Source organism: Gopherus evgoodei, chromosome 7, assembly GCF_007399415.2.
Source record: "Gopherus evgoodei ecotype Sinaloan lineage chromosome 7, rGopEvg1_v1.p, whole genome shotgun sequence".
Taxonomy (NCBI): Eukaryota; Metazoa; Chordata; order Testudines; family Testudinidae; genus Gopherus; species Gopherus evgoodei.
This window is the reverse complement of record NC_044328.1, coordinates 45,489,346-45,510,667: the sequence shown is the minus strand read 5'-3', so window position 1 is coordinate 45,510,667 and position 21,322 is coordinate 45,489,346. Positions and strand designations below refer to the sequence as shown.

At 42.2% G+C, this 21,322-nt stretch overlaps 1 protein-coding gene across 5 annotated transcripts in view; it reads left to right on the top strand.

Annotated features, from left to right (window-relative positions):
- The window catches only part of TET1 (tet methylcytosine dioxygenase 1), a 135,889-nt gene that overhangs the window by 8,591 nt on the left and 105,976 nt on the right, over window positions 1–21,322 (top strand). For 4 of the 5 annotated variants that reach the window (XR_004001165.1, XM_030568421.1, XM_030568423.1 and 1 more), the window contains exons 2-3: window positions 10,597–12,420; window positions 19,402–19,452. Coding sequence is in view for 4 of the 5 variants with exons in the window: in XM_030568421.1 (XP_030424281.1) it covers window positions 10,723–12,420; window positions 19,402–19,452 (1,749 nt within the window). In the remaining variant the exon portion in view is untranslated. The remainder of the gene's footprint in view (window positions 1–10,596; window positions 12,421–19,401; window positions 19,453–21,322) is intronic. The other variant, XM_030568422.1, reaches the window with a different exon arrangement.

Below are 21,322 nucleotides of genomic sequence, written 5' to 3'. Positions count from 1 at the left end.
TACCCAAGCCATTCATTCTCCCTTTGTTGTCCTTCACAGTCCAGTCTTGGATGTGTTCCTCCTTTCCCAATCCATTCTCCACTTGTCCCAACGTACCCCTTCTAACAATTCAAGTCCACTTCTGTTCAGAAATATCAATTACTTCTGGCTTGCTCTTTCCCAGATAGACGACTTCTACTCCCTAGCTCATCATTTTTTACTGACCATCCCATTGTTTGTGTTTGCTTCTTCCTCCCCCACTATTTTATCATCTCACCTCCTCTTCACACAACGTTTAATCCTCTGCTGTATCTTTATGTTCCTCAACCAAACATTTCATCTCTGAATTCCCCCACCCCCACTTCTCATTCTGTTCTCCTTCCCATCCCAGCATTTAATAATTTTCCCCCCTCTCTTCCACCATTTAACTCTTTCCCCACATTAAACCTGCAGCATTTCACCCTCTGTTCCCTACCCCCTACTGTGGGCATTTTAAGCCTTTTTTTCATGATCTTTTATTTTTAGAATCTTATTCTCTTCCCCTGTTTGCCTTCAAAAAATGAGAGAAGTGTGGGTCTCTTGGCTTTTATCTCCTTCCTCAGCAGAATCTTTGCAGAGAGGAACACACTGAAATCTTCCTGCCTTGGTCCCGTGCAAAATTATGGAGTATCTAGCCTGAACTCTCTTGAAGTGGTGATTGGGGTGTGCATGAGTGCAAAACAGTAGTCTGAGCCTCCCCCACTGAGCAGCTGCAGCAAGGGAGATAAATTGAGATCTTCACTTACCCCTCCAGCCCTCAGAAAGTTAACCCTGGAGTCCTCTCTCACATTCTACACTAGTGGGGGTGGGGGGAGGAGGAGGAGGTGCAGAGTTAGTCCAAAGTAGCTGGCTGTAAGGGGGAAGGGAATTCTTGCAGCTCTTAAAAAAAAAAACCCAAAAACAGCATGTATGTGTGTGGATATTGGTTACTACACATGCTGTGGTATCATGCAGTCCCCTCAATATATCCAGCCAGCTTTGATTGGTTGCAGAGGAATGGGTTAGGCAGCCACTTAGGCCTTGTCTGTACTTAAACATTTTGTCACTTTATCTTTGCTGTCATCATGAAAGCAGCAAACCCCAAATCCCACCCCTCTGTAGACTGATATAGCAGTGAAAGAATGCTTATATCAGTGGAACTGCATCTAGACTAGGGCTTGTACTGGTATAACTATATCAGTAAAAATCAGATCCCTTACCTACACAGCTCTGTAGGTAAAGTTTTTAAGTGTAGACCAGGCCTTAGAAGGGGGTAAATAATAATAAATACTACTTCCTCCATAGATGAATAAATACTCTGTAGATGAATGAAATATTTCTTCCTCTATAGCTTTCCCTATAGACTTATAGGAGGATCAAACTCTGTAGAGCTGGCCAGACTAAGTTTACTGTTAAGCTTGTAATGTCCATACTTTTTAATATTTACGTTATATAAACCAGATCTCAAACTTTTTTAAAGTGTGGAATACCTTTTAATAGAGTGATTATCTTGGAGACTATGTCCCAACTTTCAGGATCTCATAACATCTCTGTGACAACTACAGACACTGCTTTTTTGGAAAACTGTTCATACATTTTCAATGTCTTAAATATGAGATTCACTGAACTTTTCAAAATTCAGTCACTGTCTACCTCTGCTCTTTTATCTCTCTCCCCCTCCCCCACTCTTCTGTTCCCCTCTATTGCCCAGTGATCCTTGGTCTTCACCTCATTCACGTACTCTTGGGTGCTGGAGCTCGCGGTGCTGCTGCACCTCCTGGCTTTAAGTGGTTTCTATCATATACAGGGTTTACAGTTTGGTTCAATGGCTCTCAGCACCCTGACTATAAAAGTTGGTCCAGCACCCTGGCACATACTTACATCTTGTTCAGCCCTCTTTCCTTGTACATGCTCCTTTTCTGTTCAGTTTCCTTCTCCCTTGCTTCATTGGACTAAGGGCTTGGCTACACTCGAAACTTCAAAGCGCTGCCGTACTCCACCTTCTCATGGGGATTAGCTCTCTCAGCGCTGCACGTACTCCACCTTCTCATGGGGATTAGCTTGCAGCGCTGGGAGCCGCGCTCCCAGCGCTGCAGCACTGTTTACACTGACGCTTTACAGCGCTGTATCTTGCAGCACTCAGGGGGCTGTTTTTTTCACACCCCTGAGCAAGAAAGCTGCAGCGCTGTAAAGCGCCAGTGTAGCCAAGGCCGTAGTTCCTGCTGGGCTTGTTCTCTTCCCCCCGAACATCCCTCTCACACTAGTGGCTGATAGCTCAGGTCCCTGAAAGTAGCTTGTATTTCTTTTACTACTACTGTGTAGCATGCTGGCCGCTAAGGGCAACAGACTTGCTGCCTGCTCCTTGTTTCAAACTGCTTCTATGGCCTTGGCTACACTCACACTTTACAGCGCTGCAACTGGGGTGTGAAAAAACACCCCCCTGAGCGCTGCAAGATACAGTGCTGTAAAGCGTCAGTGTAATCAGGGCAGCAGCGCTGGGAGCGTGGCTCCCAGCGCTGCATGCTACACCCGTAAGGGATGTGGTTTACATGCAGCGCTGGGAGAGCTGTCTCCCAGCGCTGCCGCTCTGACTACACTCACACTTCGCAGCGCTGCCGGGGCAGCGCTTTGAAATTCCAAATGTAGCCATACCCGTACGAGTCTGGGCTCTTCATTGAAAATAATAGCCTGGAGGCTTGCAAAAGCAGTTGGAAACTAGGGGAGAACAGCACCTTGTGATTAATTAGCTAGCTTTCTGCAAACTACTTGCAAGTGCTTCATTGACCATTCTTTGGGATCTGCTGATGTAAGCAATTCTGACTTAGTCTTGAAACAGATCATGCAGTCAAACAAAAAAAATTCTCTATCACCAGCATTCAAACAAGCTCAGCTCCAACTCTGGATTTGTGTTGCTATTCAGGGTCTGAACCAACTTCTACTGAAGGCAATGGTAGTGTTCTAATTTTGTTGGGTCGCGGACTGCTTATATGCCTTTTTAACATCAGATGTGGGTAATTAAGCGTATGTGTAAATTATTTATTCTAGCATTATGTTTAATTACTTGCTATGACAGGAATGGTTTCTGTTTTAATGTAGTGGACGTATTTTTATGATTTGGGATATATTTAGCCTATGTTCATAGGGTAAATTTGTTTCATTAGGTGTACATAGAACTATTTTATCAGTAAAAGATTGATATTTGGATGTGTTTATATACTGTGGAAATGGGTGATTTATCACAGTGGTTCTCAACTTGGGGTCCGCAGATTGTGTCTAAGGGGTCTGCGAAAAATGTTTAGGGGTCCACAAACATAGGTGCTGGAACTAGGGGTGCTGTTGCACCTCTTGGCTTGAAGTAGTTTTCATTATATCCAGGATTTACAGTTTGATTCAATGTTTCACAGCACCCCCACTATAAAAATTGTTCCAGCACCCCATTTGCAAATGAAAAAAGGTTGAAAATCACTGATTATCACAACTAAAACCCTGTAAATTTGTATTACATAGATAATACAAGTACTCTTGAAGTGTTAACATATCTTTGATTATTGTGGATTGTGTAAGGTAGTATGAAAGACCAGGCATTTTACAACCATTGTATACATAAGAATAAGTTATTACAGTTTTTATGTACCATTCTAAGACAGAACTATGTGATGAATAGATAACGTTATTTAGACTTTGTAGTTATTGTGAACGTTCTTTAACAAGGGCAGAGCTGAGTATATTTGGTTGCTCATTGGGATGTTTCTGTTTAATAGTCTATGTTAATTAACTAAATGTGAAAGTTGGTGTCAGCACTGTTTAAGTCAGGCCTGCACAACTCGTAAAGCGGTGAGGGCCACATTATTCTAAAGAAAACAGCTGAGGGCCGAAACCCTCCGGCCCCGCGGAAACACCCCTGCCTGGCCCAGCGGAAACACTCCGGCCCAGCACTGCCCAGCCCTGCAAAAACAAACCCTCCTTTTCCAGTGCCACCCCACCAAAACAGCTGTGGGCCAAAAAGGAAGGTTGGGGGTGGGGAGGTGATACTTGATTTTAAATCAACCAGGGGCTCCTAGCTGAAGAGCTGGCTGGGAGCCCTAAGGGTCATATTAAAGGGCCCGGGGCTCCGGCGGCTGCGGGAACCCGGAGCTTTGTGGGGGTGGGGCAGGGATTTAAAGGGCCCAGAGCTCCTGCTGCTGAGGGGAGCCCAAGCCCTTTAAATCCCAGCCCCAGCACATCCGCTGGAGCCGCCACCGGGATTCAAAGGGCTCTGGACTGCCCGTGGCGGTCGGGAGCCCTGAGCCCTTTAAATCTCAGCCGTGGCCGAGAATCTCTGCGGGCAGCTCAGAGCCCTTTGAATCCCGGCCACGGCTGAGATTTAAAGGGCTCTGGGCTCCCCACGGCTTTGGGCAGCCCAGAGCCTTTGAATCCCGTCCGCAGCTGGCAGGGCCAGCTTGAGGAAGTGCGGGGCCCAATTCGAACATTTTCGGCGAGGCCCCGGCAGGGATGACTGAAAGAAAAAAAACACATGTTAAAAAAAAGCCTTTCATTTCTTAGCAACCGGTTCCCTATAAAAAGTTCTGCCACAGTATGTATTTTTTTACCAGTAGGGTTACCATACGTCCGTATTTTCCTCCTGGATGGCGATTTAAGATCCAAAAAGCCTGACATGTCCGGGAAAGTACAGATGTATGTTAACCCAACCTAAAGTTCTTTTTTTAAGAAGATGTGTCTGAACTAGATATGAGCTCCACCACTCCCTGAGGGTGTGCTAGGGTGCACGTGTGGGTCCCAGCTGCTCCCTGCCCACCTCATTGAAGCAGGTGTGCAGGGTTACTTCCCTGGGAACTACAGGGCACCAGTGCACATGGGGCTGGCTGGAGGTGGCGGGGAGGTGGCTGGAGGTAGGGTCTTGCTGCAGGCTGGGCAAGGGGTGTGGGGCAGGCTTGAGACGGCGTGTGGGATGGGTTGGCTGGCTTCAGGCAAGGCCACGGGGGGTGCTGCATGGTTTGGCAGGGCTGGAGACAAAGGAGTGCAGGACTGGCTGGCTTCAGGCAGGCGGGTGCAGCAGGGGTTGGCTGGAGACAGGGAAGAGGGTGCAGGGTTGGCTGGAGACAGGGGTTGGTGCAGAGCTGAAGGCAAGGCAGGGGGTGAGGGGCTGGCTGGAGACGGGCTGGCCATGGGCAGCGGGTGCAGGGCTGGCTGCAGACAGGAACTGGTGCAGGCAGGGCAGGAGGTGCGGCAGAGGTTGGCTGCGGGCAGCTGGTGCAAGTACAGGGGGTACAGCCCATCCTGTATGGTGAGTGTCCCCTCCTCCTGCCTCCCCCACCAGGGTAGCAGAAGCAGCCCGTGGCTCATGAGCTATTTAAAGGGCCTGGGGCTCCCCTGCTTCCACTGCCCCAGCCCTTTAAATAGCCACGGGAACCCTGGGGAAGTGGTGGGGCTCCGGTGGCTATATAAAGGGCCGGGGCGGTAGAAGCGATGGGAACCCCGGACTTAGCCCCCAGAGCTCCACAGCCCTACCCCAGGGCTACAGCAGTGGTGCTCTGGTGGCAATTTAAAGGGCCTGGAAGCCACAGCCACAGCGCACTGGCTTTTGCCGGTATACCGTACTGGGGCTTGGGCATGTGGCCCTCTTAGGGGCGGGCTGATTCAGGGGAATTGGATGAATTGGCCTAAAGGCGGCCCTGACGGCTGAGATTTAAAGGGCTCTGGGCTCTCTGTGGCTGTGGGCAGCCCAGAGCCTTTTGAATCCCGGCCGCGGCTGGGATTTAAAGAGCTCTGAGCTCCCTGCCACTGCGAGCAGTCCAGAGCCCTTTGAATCGCCGCCGAGGCTGGGATTTAAAGGACTCTGGGCTCCCCACGGCTGTGGGCAGCTCAGAGCCTTTTGAATCCCGGCTGCGGCTGAGATTTAAATGGCTCTGTGCTCCTAACCGCTGCGAGCAGCCCAGACACCTTTGAATCGCAGCCGTGGCTGGGATTTAAAGGACTCTGGGCTCCCCACGGCTGTGGGCAGCTCAGAGCCTTTTGAATCCCGGCCGTGGCTGGGATTTAAATGGCTCTGGGCTCCCCATCGCAGCAGGCAGCCCAGAGCCTTTTGAATCCCGGCCGCGGCTGAGATTTAAATGGCTCTGGGCTCCCCATCGCAGCAGGCAGCCCAGAGCCTTTTGAATCCCGGCCGCGGCTGAGATTTAAATGGCTCTGGGCTCCCCATCGCTGCGGGCAGCTCAGAGCCTTTTGAAACCCTGCTGCGGCTGAGATTTAAAGAGGTCTGAGCTCCCCGCCACTGTGAGCAGCCCAGAGCCCTTTGAATCGCGGCCGCGGCTGGGATTTAAAGGACTCTGGGCTCCCTGCCGCTGTGGGCAGCTCAGAGCCTTTTGAATCCCAGCCGCGGCTGAGATTTAAATGGCTCTGGGCTCCCCACCGCTGCGGGCAGCCCAGAGCCTTTTGAATCCCGGCCAGGGCTGGGATTTAAAGAGGTCTGAGCTCCCCGCCGCTGTGGGCAGCTCAGAGCCTTTTGAATCTTGCCGCGGGCCGCACAGTGAGCCTCTGCGGGCCGCATGTTGTGCAGGCCTGGTTTAAGTAATCTTAGCTTGTCATTTCCACACTATATAGTTGAGATTTTTTAAAAAGAATGGGTTTAAAGTAGGGCTGCCAAGCCATTAAACAAATTAATTGGGATTAATCACAGTTTTATTTGCATTATTAAACATTAATAGAATACCATGTATTTAAATATGTTTGGATGTTCTGTATATTTTCAAATATACTGATTTCAGTTACAACACAATACAAAGTATACAGTGCTCACTTTATATTATTTTTATTACAAATATTTGCACTTTAAAAAAGAAAAGAAATAGCCTTTCAATTCATCTCATACAAGTACTGTAGTGCAATCTTTTTATCATGAAAGTTGAATTTACAAATGTAGAATTATTTTTTGTTTATTTTTACATAAGTGCACTCAAAACAATGGAAAACTTTAGAGCCTGCAAGTCCACTCAGTCCTAGTTCTTGTTCCTCCTTTTAGAGGCATTTTGGCTTATTGAAGGGGTAAGATATTTTGATCTCAGAAAGTCAATATTTTGGAGATGGGAGTGGTGTGAGTTGTGCAGGAGAAGGGTGAATTTTTGATGCTGCTCCTTTTCGGTTGGGTTTCTGAGCTTGCCAGGCTCACCTCCTGCCTAAAGAGGAAGGAGGAGGATTGGGGATGGGGAGCTAGCAATGACTTATGCAGGAGGAGGGTGAGGGAGGTGTCTTGCTTCTGGAAGGGTGGTTTCTGTTACTGGGCTCACCAGGATTGCCTCCTTTTACTGAGCTAGGTGGGCTTAATTTGTAATGAAAGAGGTATTGGGGATCAAGCAATTAGGTGCTGAGGATCAAGCAATATTTTTACATTAATAGTTGATGGAACAAGCCCAAAGCTGCCGGGGCTATGAACTTCCAAGTCTAGAGGTGCCGGGGCTGAATTAAACACTGGTGGACTCCCTTCAGCTGAGTGAGCCCTTGTTTGCAAGGGAGGGTAGATTTTAACTCAGGGACTCGGCATGTGGCAGGGGAGGAGAGCTGGTTCAGGGAGGCTGAGCTTGCCAGGCCCCTATTCTCTATGGGGTACCTCCCGGAACGAGGCGTCGGCTGGGGGCAATGAGGCATGGTGGTGGGGGGAGGGGTTGGTCCCCGGAGCGAGGGGCTGGCTGAGAGCAATGGGACATAGTGTGGGGGGAGTGGGGTGGGTTGGTTCCTAGAATGAGGGGCAGGCTGGGGGTATTGGGGCATGGCGGGATCAGGATCCCTACCTCTCCATCAGAGTCAGGATAGGAGCCACTTCCTCTTCTCTTCTCACCCTCCGGAGGCAGATTTGCACCTGACCGGAGGCTGTCTGGTCCCTCTGCAGCCAATACCTCACTCAGAGGTATGTGATTAATGCAGTTTAAAAAATTAATGAGTTAATTTTGTTTTCAGTTAATAGCAGGCTTTAACTGCAATTAATTGACAGCTCTAGTTTAAAGATGTCGTCTCTTGAATTGCCCTTAGCAACATTTGCATTACAGTAGCACTGGGTGTGCAGGACACTGTTGAAACCTATAGGAAGAGACAATCCCTGTCCCCCTAAAATTAGTCTAAATAGATAATACAGACAAAGGGCAGGAGGGAAAACAGAAAGACAGAGAAGCGAAGTGACTTGCCAAAGGTCATGTAGCAAGTTCGTGGCAGAGTAGGGAAAAAATCCAGGTCTCCTGACAAGTTCCCTATTCTTCATACCACTGCCTCTGAGTTTAACTTAATGTTAATGTTCATATAATAAAGTTTTTTTTAATTTAATTTCTATTTTTTAATTAAATTTAGTACTCAAAAACAAAACAATGTAAAACTTCAGAGCCTACAAGTCCACTCAGTCCTACTTCTTGTTCAACCAATTGCCAAGACAAACAAGTTTGTTTACATTTACAGGAGATAATTCTGCCCTCTTCTTATTTACAATATGTCACTAGAAAGTGAGAACAGGCATGGCACATTTGTAGCTGGCATTGCAAGGTATTTATGTGCCAGATACGATAAACATTTGTATGCCCCTTCATGCTTCAGCCACCATTCTAGAGGACATGCTTCCATGCTGATGACGCTTGTTACAAAAATAATAATTAAATTTGTGATTGAACTCATTGGGGGAAAATTGTATGTCCCCTACTCTGTTTTATCCACATTCTCTCAAATATTTCATGTTATAGCAGTCTCGGATGATGACCCAGCACATATTGTTCATTTTAAGAATACTTCCACTGCAGATTTCACAAAATGCAAAGAAGGTACCAATGTGAGATTTCTAAAGAAAGCTACAGCACTGAACTTAAGGTTTAAAAATCTGAAATGCCTTCCAAAATCTGAGAGGGACGAGGGGTGAAGCATGCTTTCAGAAGTCTTAAAAGAGGGACACTCCAATGCGGAAACTATGGAACCCGAACCACCAAAAAAGAAAACCAACTTTCTGCTGGTGGCATCTGACTCAGATAATGAAAATGAACGTGCGTCCGTCCGCACTGTTTTGGATTGTTATCAAGCAGAACCCGTCATCAGCATGGGCGCATGTCCGCTGGAATAGTGGTTGAAACATGAAGGGACATACGAATCTTTAGTGCATCTGGCATGTAAATATCTTGGGATGCCGGCAACAAGAGTGCCATGAGAATGCCTGTTCTCACTTTCAGGTGGAATTGTAAACTAGAAGCGGGCAGCATTACATTTGCAGGAGATAAACTTGTTTGTCTGAGCAGTTGGCTGAACAAGAAGTAGGACTGAGTGGAGTGGCAAGCTCTAAAATTGTACATTGTTTTGTTTTTGAATGCAGTTTTTTGTACATAAGTCTACATTTGTAAGTTCAACTTTTATGATAAAAAGATTGCAATATAGTACTTGTATTAGGTGATTTGAAAAATATACTATTTCTTTTGGTTTTTTACAGTGCAAATACTTGTAAGAAAAAATAAATATAAAGTAGGCACTGTACATTTTGTATTCTGTGCTGTAATTGAAATCAATATATCTGAAAATGTAGAAAATACCTCAAAATATTTAAATAAATGCTATTCTATTATTAACAGTGCAATTAATCACGATTAATTTTTTTAATTGCACGATTAATTGCAATTATTTTTTTAATTGCTTGACAGCCCGATAAAAACCTAGATATATATTGACTCTGTCCCCTAAACAATTCTGATCTAAGAATCAGACTTGCATTTATTACAGAAAACTTCAGACCAGGAATTCCTTAAACTTAAAAGTTATGGGAGATTGGGAAGGCAGGATAAGCCTTATATTGAATATTGGCGGCAACAACCTTAACGTCTGTGGAGCAGCGACTACTACCTACATAACGTATTTATGTGACACTGAAGCAAGATTGTGTGCTTTAGGCTTAGTGCTGAATATGGTGCAATATATAGTCACACCATCCCAGAAGGAATTGTGACTCAGAATCCCAGTTACTCTCCTGCTCTTTTCTGGCTCAGTGGGAGGAGAAGTAACTTAGAATACCCCTTTCTAGGATATAGGTTACTTCCCTCACCTTTCACCTGGCCAAGTCTACTGGCCAGCATGTGGGCAGAGAAGCACTAGCTCTCTCTGGCTGCTTCTTTGGGGTGGGCAGATGTGTGTATCAAGTGATCTGTTCCTAAGGCATGATTAGAGTAGGTCCTCCATGGCCTTGTGGAGGTAGGTCTTAATCCTCTGTGCAGCCATATGTAACCAGGCACACACTTGTCCTGAATCATATGGAGGAGGAGGGCTGTTAATTAACCTGAAACAAATTGAAGTGAACTCAGGCTTCTTTTATATATTTGTGTACAAATAATGAGTCAGTAAAGTGTGAAGTTTCCTTGGTCTTTTGCTCTTTGTCCACTTTAGCAAGATGCCCACTTTGAAAGGACTATAGAGTATATGCAAATTAAAAGGGTGCTATATTAATAAGACGTTAATATTTGATACAACTAAAATATTCCTATTTTTGCCTCAGTGTTTTAAATATTTAGCTTTAAATGAGACTTTTATATAATATTGATATACAGACTTTTATGATTAAATTTAAAAAATCTTAAACTTTTTTTATTTCAGGTTCAACTCTGTATTATGACAGAGAACAGCAATAAGAGTATGAAATTTTCTACGGAAATGAAAAATTCCTTCAAGAGCCCATGATTTTTTCCACTACTCCTTTTACATATCAGCTACTTGATAGACATGGCTCACCACGCCAGACCTTCCAGATTAGTCAAAAAGGAAAAGTTAGGCAAAAGGAAAACTAGTGAAGGCAAAAAGAAATCCAGCCAAGTGAAAAAGAAAGCCAAGAAGAATTCCAAAAAGGCTGTGAGTTCTGGAAAATGCAAAAAGTCAATGCAAGAAAAAAATGATGTAAAGAAAAAGCAACAAGAAAAGAAACCACCTTTGAGCTCATCAGTTAGATTTCTCAGGAGTAGTGTAACTAGAGCTTTTTCTGGAACATCTTGGGTAAATATGGAGAAAACAGATAATATTCTCTTTCATAACCAGGATTCTTTAAACGTCAATGGCTTTACAATGTCTCTTCGTAGCAGATCATTCTCCCACAGACTGTCTCAAACTGCAGTAATTACAAAAACTAATAAAGTTACAGCACAGAAAAGATTAGAAAAAAGGGACAAGTATGAACAAGAAACCCTTACTATATTGGAAGAAAAAAAAGTTGAAGCTGCTAAAAGAGTTTCAAAACAAGATTCAGCACAAAATGAATTAACCCCTCTCATTCTATGTGATACAGACATTGAGCCCTCCATTAACTGTGATAGTCAAGACAAAAAGATAGGGAGACCTGAATCAAGTGTCTCCATTTCAAAGAGTCTACCAAGCATTTACAATCCAGAAGTATCAGAGGAGGAGTATGAGTGTGAAGAGCCGCCCTGTGCGTGGATATCAAGTAAGATCAATACAGGTAGCTCAGATGAAAGTTTTGCTCAGAATTCTGAGCTTGTTCCCACACCTTTTCATTCTGACTCTGTAATCACCTCTGAATTAAATACAAAGGACCATTTAGAAGATTCAGGCTCATTTGCAGAATCCCATGTAACGATGAACTTAAATTTGAAGCCTGCTAATAAAGAACCTGATTCAAATTCTGACTCTTTAGTTACCACTGAATCAAATTCTATCATATATTTAGAAGATTTGGGCTCGTTTGTTGGATCCCATATAAAAAACAACTTGGATTTGATGCCTGTTAATAAAGAACCTGACTCAAATTCTGACTTGTGCTGTAAAAGAGCTGATTCAGAATCTGACACAAAAAATGTGATCACAGTTTGTGAACCAGTTAATCTTGCAGTGCAGAAGCCTGTTAATTACATTGGTAAAGAAACTTTAGTTCTGGACTCAGGTTATGTCCCTATTTCATCGTCAAACATAGAAAAAAGCATAGTAGCCTTAGTCTCTACAAGAACTGCGGTCTTCAAAGAAAATACTGGACATTCCTCTGAAGGCTCTATTTCAGGGTTGTCCTCAAACACAGGAAGCTCCACTCTTACCTCTGACAGAGAGATAAATGTACATTCACCAACTGATTCAAAACTGTGGTATAAGGATTCTTCATCACAATCAGGAAGTGTTGGAATAAACTTGAATTCTGTTCAGGACAACAAGAGCAATAGCATCGGTTCCACTGAGGCTTTAGAACAATCCTCCTTTACAAACCCAGTTTACAGTTACCCTCTCTCATATTCATCTTTGCTCCCTATGTTAGAAAAAAAGAAACGAAGACGGTGTGGGGTATGTGAACCTTGTCTACGGAAAACTAATTGTGAGGAATGCAGTTGTTGCAGGAAACGCAAAACTAGTCACCGGATATGTAAAAAGCGAAAATGTGAAGAACTGAAAAAGCCGCCACCGCCAATAATGCTACCTTTTGAGGTAAGCAAGAAACAGAAACAATACAAGATTCGTAAGATTTGAGGTCCATTTGTAAAATTCTTAAAAGTATTAGTTATTGTGTAGATTTGGACAACATATTAGATAAAATTTTACCATAACAATTTAATATACTTCTCCAGCTATAAGCCTTGAAGATTAGAGTGAACTAGTGTTTCTGTTGCTCATACCATATGCATTCATATAACTAGAGGTGGGCATAACTTTTAGTCTGCTGCAAATCTGGTCATATTGGCCAATGTGGAAAAGTAGGCCCAGAGACAGTTAAACTAATCAGGGGCTGGAGAGAGCAATAAAGATTTAAGATTTAAGAAGAGGGTTTGAGGTGGGCTGGATCATCCCTCACCACATTGTGAAATACCAGGTGCAAATGCCTGGATTTTAGGACAGGGGGTAGCTTGCTCTGTATTTGGAATTCTAGAAAAACTGGTTGGTAATAAATAAAATATGAACAAAACTACTCCCCCCACCCCCGCTCCATATTCTATTTGCATTCTCCCTCTAAATCTCTCCTCCTTTCTAATTGCCTGTCCCTTTGTTTCGTGAATCTCACTCATTCCTGGTTACTCAGCCAAGTCTCATACTTCATCCTGCTCATATATTCTTTATACTCCCAATCTCCTCTCTGTTCCCTGTTCTGTTCCTTCTATGCTCTTTCAGTCCTAATGGTTTGTTGTCTTGCTCTTCCCTCTCACAAGTTTCTGTTCTCCACTCCCCAAACGTCCTTAAAGCCTTCTGCTGTTTCTGGAGGCTCTCAATCTCTTTTTCTCTTCATCCCCCTGTTCCATCCTTCCTCACAAACTGAACCGCCTTAATCTATTCATCTTTTGTCCCCGAACTTCTTCTCCTTCCCTAGCCCCATGAATTATCTGTCTCTTATCAATCCTGACTAATACATGATCTCACTACTCCCACCTAGTCTCACCAGTCATCTGCTCCCAATCTATCCTCTGCCTACTAGCATCCTGCCCCCATCAGCTGATCCCATCACTAGAGCCCTGCGTGGATACAAAATTTGCTAAAAATGGTCTGCGGATACCCACCTCCTCTGTACTGCATAAGTACAGCTGATTAAAAACAGGTAAGTTTTTATTTTGTGAAAAATGTAAAATGTATATTTGATTTTTTTATTACATTTTTAATGTTTCAGCCAAAAAAATTCTAAACCATGTATTGTTTTGTTGGAGGAAAATACCACCTTTCACTTGTTTTTTCTCAGTGTAAAAAGAGAGAGGAAAAAAATAAAAAGTCAGAGACAATCAAATCTCTGGGCCAAATTTTCAGATCCTGCTAAGGTCCCTTTGTGCTGCTGGAATAATGTGAAAGGACTTTTAAACCAACCCTAAAGGGAAGTTGAGGATTCCCTTGATGTAGAATGTATAAATTTGGCATAGATAGCTTTATGCCACGTTACTCCCCCCCATCCCTGGTGTAGGAGAAAGGAGGGGATATTTACAGTTTTTCCTGGGCTGTAGTATAGTCACTAGAGAACTGTTCCAGTTGGTGTACGTTAAAGCAGGCCTGAAGTTACTTTACTTGTGGTGGTGACCAATTCCACCTCTGGCCAGCCCCAAAGTTGGAGGAGGCAGAAAGGTAAGGTAAAGCCAGTTTTGACTCTTGCATCAAGCATGAGTTTAGGATAGATGACAGTACCTTGGGAAAACTTCTATTATATGTCTCCACCCCACAACCTACAAGATTTACAGATATGTCAGTTCCACTTCTTCAGAGTAGACAAGTAGGCAGAAAATCCTTACACCAGTGAATCGATGTGATGTGTGTGTGGTTTTTATATAATGTTGGAATGGGGGATAAAAAAAATTAAATAGCTGGCCTCAGAGCTCACTGTGAATGAGGTTTACTATGTGTGTGTTACATGACCCCTTCTGAGAATTTAAAAAAGGAATAAACAAATTGGGGCAAGGCCAATTTAGAATTTGATTTGAAGATCAATGAATAACAAGCCAGTGAAGAGAATGGAGTATGGGGAAACTCTGTGCTTCCTACAGGCAAAAGAGTAATGTAGCAGCAACATTATGCTCTTCCTTATTTTTAATGAGTATGGACTTAGGAAGACCTTAAAAGAGAACATTGCAGGAGATGAGATAATAAGGTGATTAAGGCATCAAAAAGGATTTTAGCAGAGGCAGGGTCAAGGAAAGGATGAATTCCAGCTTTTCTGTCAATCTTTTTTTCCAGGCTAAACATGCTTTTCTTTTATTTTCTTCTTGCATAGTCTGACCTTCCCTTTGTATTCCTGCTTTGCTTCTTCACCTCTTTTTCTTTAAGCCTTCTTAATTATAGCCCCTTTCCCTTTATGTTCCTCTGCTCCAGCAGTTTCATTTTTGGTGTACTTTTAGGAAAAAAAGGGGTATATTTTATACTGTGCTTATCCAGCTGTTTTAAAACTACAACCCAAAAGGCCTCCTTGCCTCTTCAAGTAGATGGCAAGAAATACTTTTCACCTTGTAAAGTTTTAGAAGATTGGGTTGAGCAAAATGTGTACTCCTGCCCTTTGGGAACACACCATTGGATAATTTTTTGTAAAATTATATATTTGAATGAAATACAGAGACTCTTACTTTGAATATTTGTAAACAACAAATCCTGCTATAACACAGAATTGTCTGAGAAATTGAAAGAAATGGAACAGTATTTCTGAAATATAAATATCTGGCAGGGTCTAGGAGTTTAGTGTAGAGGTGCTGAGCCCCTAGGAGGGTAGTCGGGGAGGTGTAGCAGTGTCTTGCAATGCTCAAAGGTTACTTTTCAGATAAGATAGAAGTGTTTGCTGCTCAGAAGGGAATCCCTGGCTGGCAAGGTTAAAGACTGCTCTGGGAGAAGGTTTTGTTTTTCAAGTGGAAGGGAATTGGGAAATGCCTTAGGACTCTGTCCAGGGTTTAGAAAGTAAAATAATATATTTTTTTAAAGAAGGGAATCAGGCTAGTTTCAGTAGACTGCTGGTTGCAAGGAGTCATAGGTCTGTGCCTCATGTAGGTGGAATGTTAGTATTTTCTTGAGGTGATTCACGGGAGAGCCGGGGGATACCTGTTCTCATCCTTAAACTACATTTTATGCAAGATGTTTCCCCTCAAAAGAAGGATTCTCCCTTCTAGTTTCAACTAGACGAAGTGCTAGAATTACATTCTACCATGCACAAAATGCACACTGAAATCCGTGAAAGTATGCATGTGGAATTGGTTCAGGATATGTCTTTGAAGATACAAAGCACGGGTTAGTTGTCCTTGCTTAGCGCAAAGGAATGACGACTTCTAAGATTGTATATGGCTTTACCTTTGGAGACAACAAGACCCAGCTGGTAGAGTCCATGACTGAGGTCTGAAATCTGAGTGCCGTTATGCATGCACAATCAACTTAGAGAGAATCAGTTTCACATTTGGAGCCAATATTAGTTACTATTCTCTTTCTTTAAGTAATTTGCACATAATTGAGATATAAGATTTGAAAACTATATTGAGCACGCGTACATCTCTTTGAAATAACATCCACATAAACTTTCAGGAATACTTTACCTTGAGGAATGTAATGGATTTTGCAGAGACATGACATCATGAAAATCTGGTTAAAGCATTGTGCGCTCTAGTTCATAGATTGTATGTATATCACAATTGTTTTTTATGTAATACACCTCATTTTGATGGATTCATAACATTTTGTTATGAGTTGGTAGTACAAAGGAAAGAATCTCAAATATATAGGATAAAAGGTATATAATTTTTTTATATTTAACAAATACTGTGCTAGGCTTCTAAAAATACAATAAAGGTTTTATATTTAACAGGTCTCACAATAAATGTTACAGAAACACTTTATTAAATATTATGAATATGTACCTTTTACAATTTGTCTTGTTTTCATGCTAATACAAATTGCTGTATCATTTCAGCATGCAATATAGATATTTTGGGTTATTTCACAGCTATACTCTACCAAAACAGGTTATTCACTTTCATTCAGTAGTTTGTTTCGTTGCTGTTGAATCTCAGTGTATGTCTGTGTTGTTTGGAAATGTTGTAGGCTCTACTAGGGAAAATTCAGCAGTGCTGTAAATGGTTGTATAAGTTGCAGATCACCCTTAAGTGGCAAGGTGACAAAGTTGTGTAACTTGCTTTGATTTGGCATTCAGTGTACATGCAAAATAATAATAGTTTACACTAGTTTGGTATTCTCTGTGGTACTGAGTGTTGAAGATGAGGGGGTATTCATTAAATAGAAGCTGTGACCTTGATATCTAATAATTTTCAAATAATGATTTAAAAATAATTTGAACATTGACCCTTCCTCTAAGCCTCTGTGCCATTTTTGTCAATTACATTTTTTTTATTTTAAACATTTTTTCCCTGTTGTTATGTTAAAGACCCACACAAACAACAGGGGAAAGTGAAACCCAAAACTAATTGTACACCAGGGGTAGGCAACGTATGGCACGGGTGCCAAAGACGGCACATGAGCTGGTTTTCAGTGGTACTCGCATTGCCCAGGTCCTGGCCACCGGTCTGGGGGGACTCTACATTTTAATTTAATTTTAAATCAAGCTTCTTAAATATTTAAAAAACCTTATTTACTTTACATACAACAATCATTCAGTTATATATTATAGACTTATAGAAAGAGACCTTCTAAAAGTATTAAAATGTATTACTGTACACAAAACCTTAAATTAGAATGAATAAATGAAGACTCGGCACACCACTTCAGAAAGGTTGCTGACCCCTGTTGTACACCAAGAACTCTCAAATGCACGCAGCTAATAAACTAGGGGAAAATTGTATATTTTGCTTCCCCCTCAGCTAGAATAATCTTACATGTTACTTCTAATAATATTGGGTAACTTTTTTTAACTGATGGAGGATGGTCCTGCTTAATCTTACACTCTTATTAGTTCTATTTCTTGCTACACGTGCAAATTAAGGTGTGTATTAAATTAAAAAAATTAATTAAAAATTAAAAAAGTTAACACCGCTTGGCTCTAAACAAATGAAAGTACATTTTTGCGGGACCATAAAATCTTAGGTAACTGAGGATATTAGACAGAATTAAACCACTGCATATGTACATCTTCATAATTTTTAATATGGTTTACCACATTATTTTAAACCACATGTATTTTAACATAACATTAAACTTGAATACCTTATTTCACCCAGTCCTATCAAAACAAATTAGGGTTCAAGTAGCTAGTATTATGCAATAAACAAATAGCAACAATACCTCTAATTTAACTGATACATTTCAAAAGGGATTGTTGATGCATATCTCTATGTTTACACCTGTAGCTGCCTAATTTACACCCCCGATAAAGCAGCTAGATATGCATATGCTTGGATTTGTGTTGTTCAAATACAGATGCAAAATGTGGGTAGTTCTCTGTGGCAACTACTATCAGATGTGAATTTCCCTTTATTTCCAGAGGCAGCACACAAATGTACAGCCAATTTTCGGGCTGAGAGACATTTACTGAAAATTCTTTAGTGAAGTTTTAAGTAAATAGTAAATTGTAATTGTCAAACGGCCTGATGAGACCCAATCTGGTCCAGAGCCCTCTGTGGACAATCACAGTCTTTTCTAGAAGTCAGGGGCTTTTGGATCTAGGCCCTAGTTTATGTGCAATTCCTGATTCCCTCTTTTAAAAAGAAAAAAATAGATTTGTTAAGTCTAATGAGAGATGTCTGGAAACTTCTGTTGCTGGGACCCACGTGGAAACGAGTTTGCTCAAGTACTTAATTCAGTTCTTTCCCTAAACTATCCAGGGAGGGTTTTTGTTCATTAGCTCGTGTATTAAAAGCAAAGTGGAAGTAGACGAGGTATTGAATAAAAGCGGATGGGCGTTCAGAGGGGGTCTGCCTGGGGCCCAAGCGGGCTGAGAGCTGCTCTTGTCAGACTCCCTGAAAAATAAAACCTCAGCAGCGTGTTGAGCACAAGCCAGCGCAGGCCGCGGGGCGGGGGTGTTTGCAAAGGAACGCGCGGCCCCCGTGGCCACCGGCAGCAGCAAACGTTGACTGACCGACAGCCATCAAAGAGTGGTGGGCAACGCGCCTGCTGCATCCAGCTGGGGCCTGGCCAGCCCGGGGCAATGTCCTCGCATCACCTCCGCCCCCTCTCAATATCGCTAATATGTAGCCTTGCCTTATAAAGTCAAACTGCGCCGTACCTTGCTCGGGGGTGGGAGGGTTGCGCCCAGCGGAGCCCGCTGCCTGAGCCCCGGCGGCTGGAGCCCGGCTCCCCTCACGCCGACCCAGGCTTGTCGCCTCGTCCCCACACGCAAGCCGGGCCGGGCCAGACCGCTTGCTGCGGGGACATCGGCCCGGCCGCTCCGCGGCGCGGGGGAAGCGAGCTCAGCCTCTTCTCCAGCGCGCGCCGCGCGGGGCCGGATCCGCCGCCGCGAATCCATGTCGCAGCTTGTGCCTGGCCTGTGTCCTCTGCTCACAGCAAAGCCCACATAGGAGACCCTTTGTTTAGGAAGGGCTAGGCAGGGAAGATCAGTTTGGAGCGGCTGGCCTCGTCTTGCCATTGGCTGGGCCCTTTCTGGAGCTCTTTTTGCGAGAGGCATGCCCAGCACGTCCCCAGCGTTGGCAGGCAGGGGCTGCTGCTTTTAAACACCATGATAATAATACCCAAAAAGCAGCCTCAAGAAGTGCTACACTGTAGAGGGTTCCTCTGCAGAAGGAAGCAAGATGGCCACCTCGTGGGGTTTTGCTGTGAAGAATGCAGAGCCTAATTAAGGCAGACTTTCAGGGGGGAAAAGGGTCTTTTCTTTCCCTGCTACGTTTTTATAGCACAGCTTTTTGTTTTGGTTGCAGTGACTTTACAGTGTAAAGTCTCCATCAGTTCAAATGCTGCATATAAAGCATTATGGGTATCTACAGTATTACAGTTTTCTAATAAAATTGGGGATTTAATTTTTTAAGTTAAACTTTATTCTGCAATTTGATATTTTTTTAGGTGCTAACTGAAAACAAAAGGCCTCAGAGGAGAAAGCAAAGAGTTTTAAAGGTAACCAATCATTGCTTTAATAATACTTCCCTCCTCTCCCCCCTCCCCATTTTAAACCGTATTTTATTGTCACTTGGAATAGGAAGTCAAAGGGTTAACTACTGGACATCATTTCTTTCCAGATTTTCAGAGGATTAGCTCATTTTAAAAGCATAGAAGGTTTTCTTTTCTGTTTATATATTATGTACATATTTGAATCTTTCTGCACAAGTCTGTAGGCTACAAAGCTTACCTTCTTCCAATGTGTTGAAGATTAATTCAAATTTCATTTAGGCATAGCTTAATTTTTATATGCTGAGAGTAAGAGTTTGGTGATTTTTTTTCAGCATATAGGTTTGATGGGATCTGAAATTTAAATATTTAAAGTCAGAACTGTATCATCATTAAAAAGTTTTATATATAGAAATATTTACTCAGGAATTCTTTTCTTATTTTAAAGCTACAAAATAGTTAGAGGATAGTAAGAACTTGTGTACAGTAAATGAAAGGACCTTTAAATAAACTTGCTATTTATTTTTTATCCTACAAAGTGCACTTAAGTGTGAGAATTTTATCTAAACATTGTTTCACCATTCATATATTTTCAAAAGCTTTGGGACATGAGGAATTTGGTAGAAGTACAATACAGTAAAATGTAATTTTATAAATTTGGACGTTTTAAAATGAAAAATCCACGTATTTCACTTATTGCATGATAAATGATTCACAAGAAACTACACTTGTTTAAAAAAATTATAACTTATTCAGTAATACAACATTAAATAAAATGCTCAGATTAAGGAAAGAACAGAGTTTTTGAATTGTATTTGACTTGCAAATGTGTCTAACCTCAGGGGGTCTGTTTTAATGTGGAAGCAGTTGTGCATTTTAAAACACCTCTTGCATCTTTTATAACAGTAATTGTAGTGGTACAATAGCAGTAAAAGCTCCACCTTCCATTCATTAAATGAATTAATCAATTACAGAACTAACATGTTTCATTAAATCATCATCATGTGTTAATTTTTCATTTTAATAATTGCTTTTTGTAGCACGACATCAGAATTATAACTTGATTTCAATGTAGAAAATGGTGAAAAATGTTTGATTGTAGTGTGAATTTTTTTCCTCTGTTGGTGACAATGATGTTTTTCCATAAATTAATTGTTGTTCATTCTGTAATACTTAGTTGATATAACAAGTTACACCAATGTTGTCAAAGTGTAAAAAGAACAGAAGTCTGGTCTCTGTCAGAGGCAGCTACATTGTATTGAATATCTGCCCAGGGTAGGGCTTCACAGTATGTTTAAGATTTTATCTCATGTCCATTTGTCATTGTGTCTGATTTGGTGACAGATTGCTATAGAGCATGATACTGTCTCTATTGGCCCTTTTCTTTCTCACAGATTTATGTACAGTTTTTCATCTTTGATTTTTAATGGAAAATCTTATTGATAATTTTGAGAAAATATTTTCATGCTTACTATATCCTGTATTGGGCTTTGGACTGGAAAGTGAATTTCTGCTTTGATCTCTCCTCTGTTGAAATGATTGTACAGTTATTTCTCTCTGGTTTTATACTGTACTTTTGTGTCTTCTAGTTTTCACTTCTAGTGCATGATTACTGAATCTGTATTTGGTAAGATTTGTTATTGGCTTATGTCAAGTAGTGTGTTTCTGGATGTGTTTGTCATTCTTCTAAAAGTACTGGATGTTGTTTTTCACTATGTGTAATATGGAACTAGACTCCCTTTATATCGGAGGCAATAAACTTTCCAAAATGAAATATACATCATGTACAGTCTGATACCTGATACTCTGGAATAGTAGTTTTTTCTGCTCCTCCTTTTTCAATTGATGATGGCATTTGAAATGCCATAAACATTTCTGC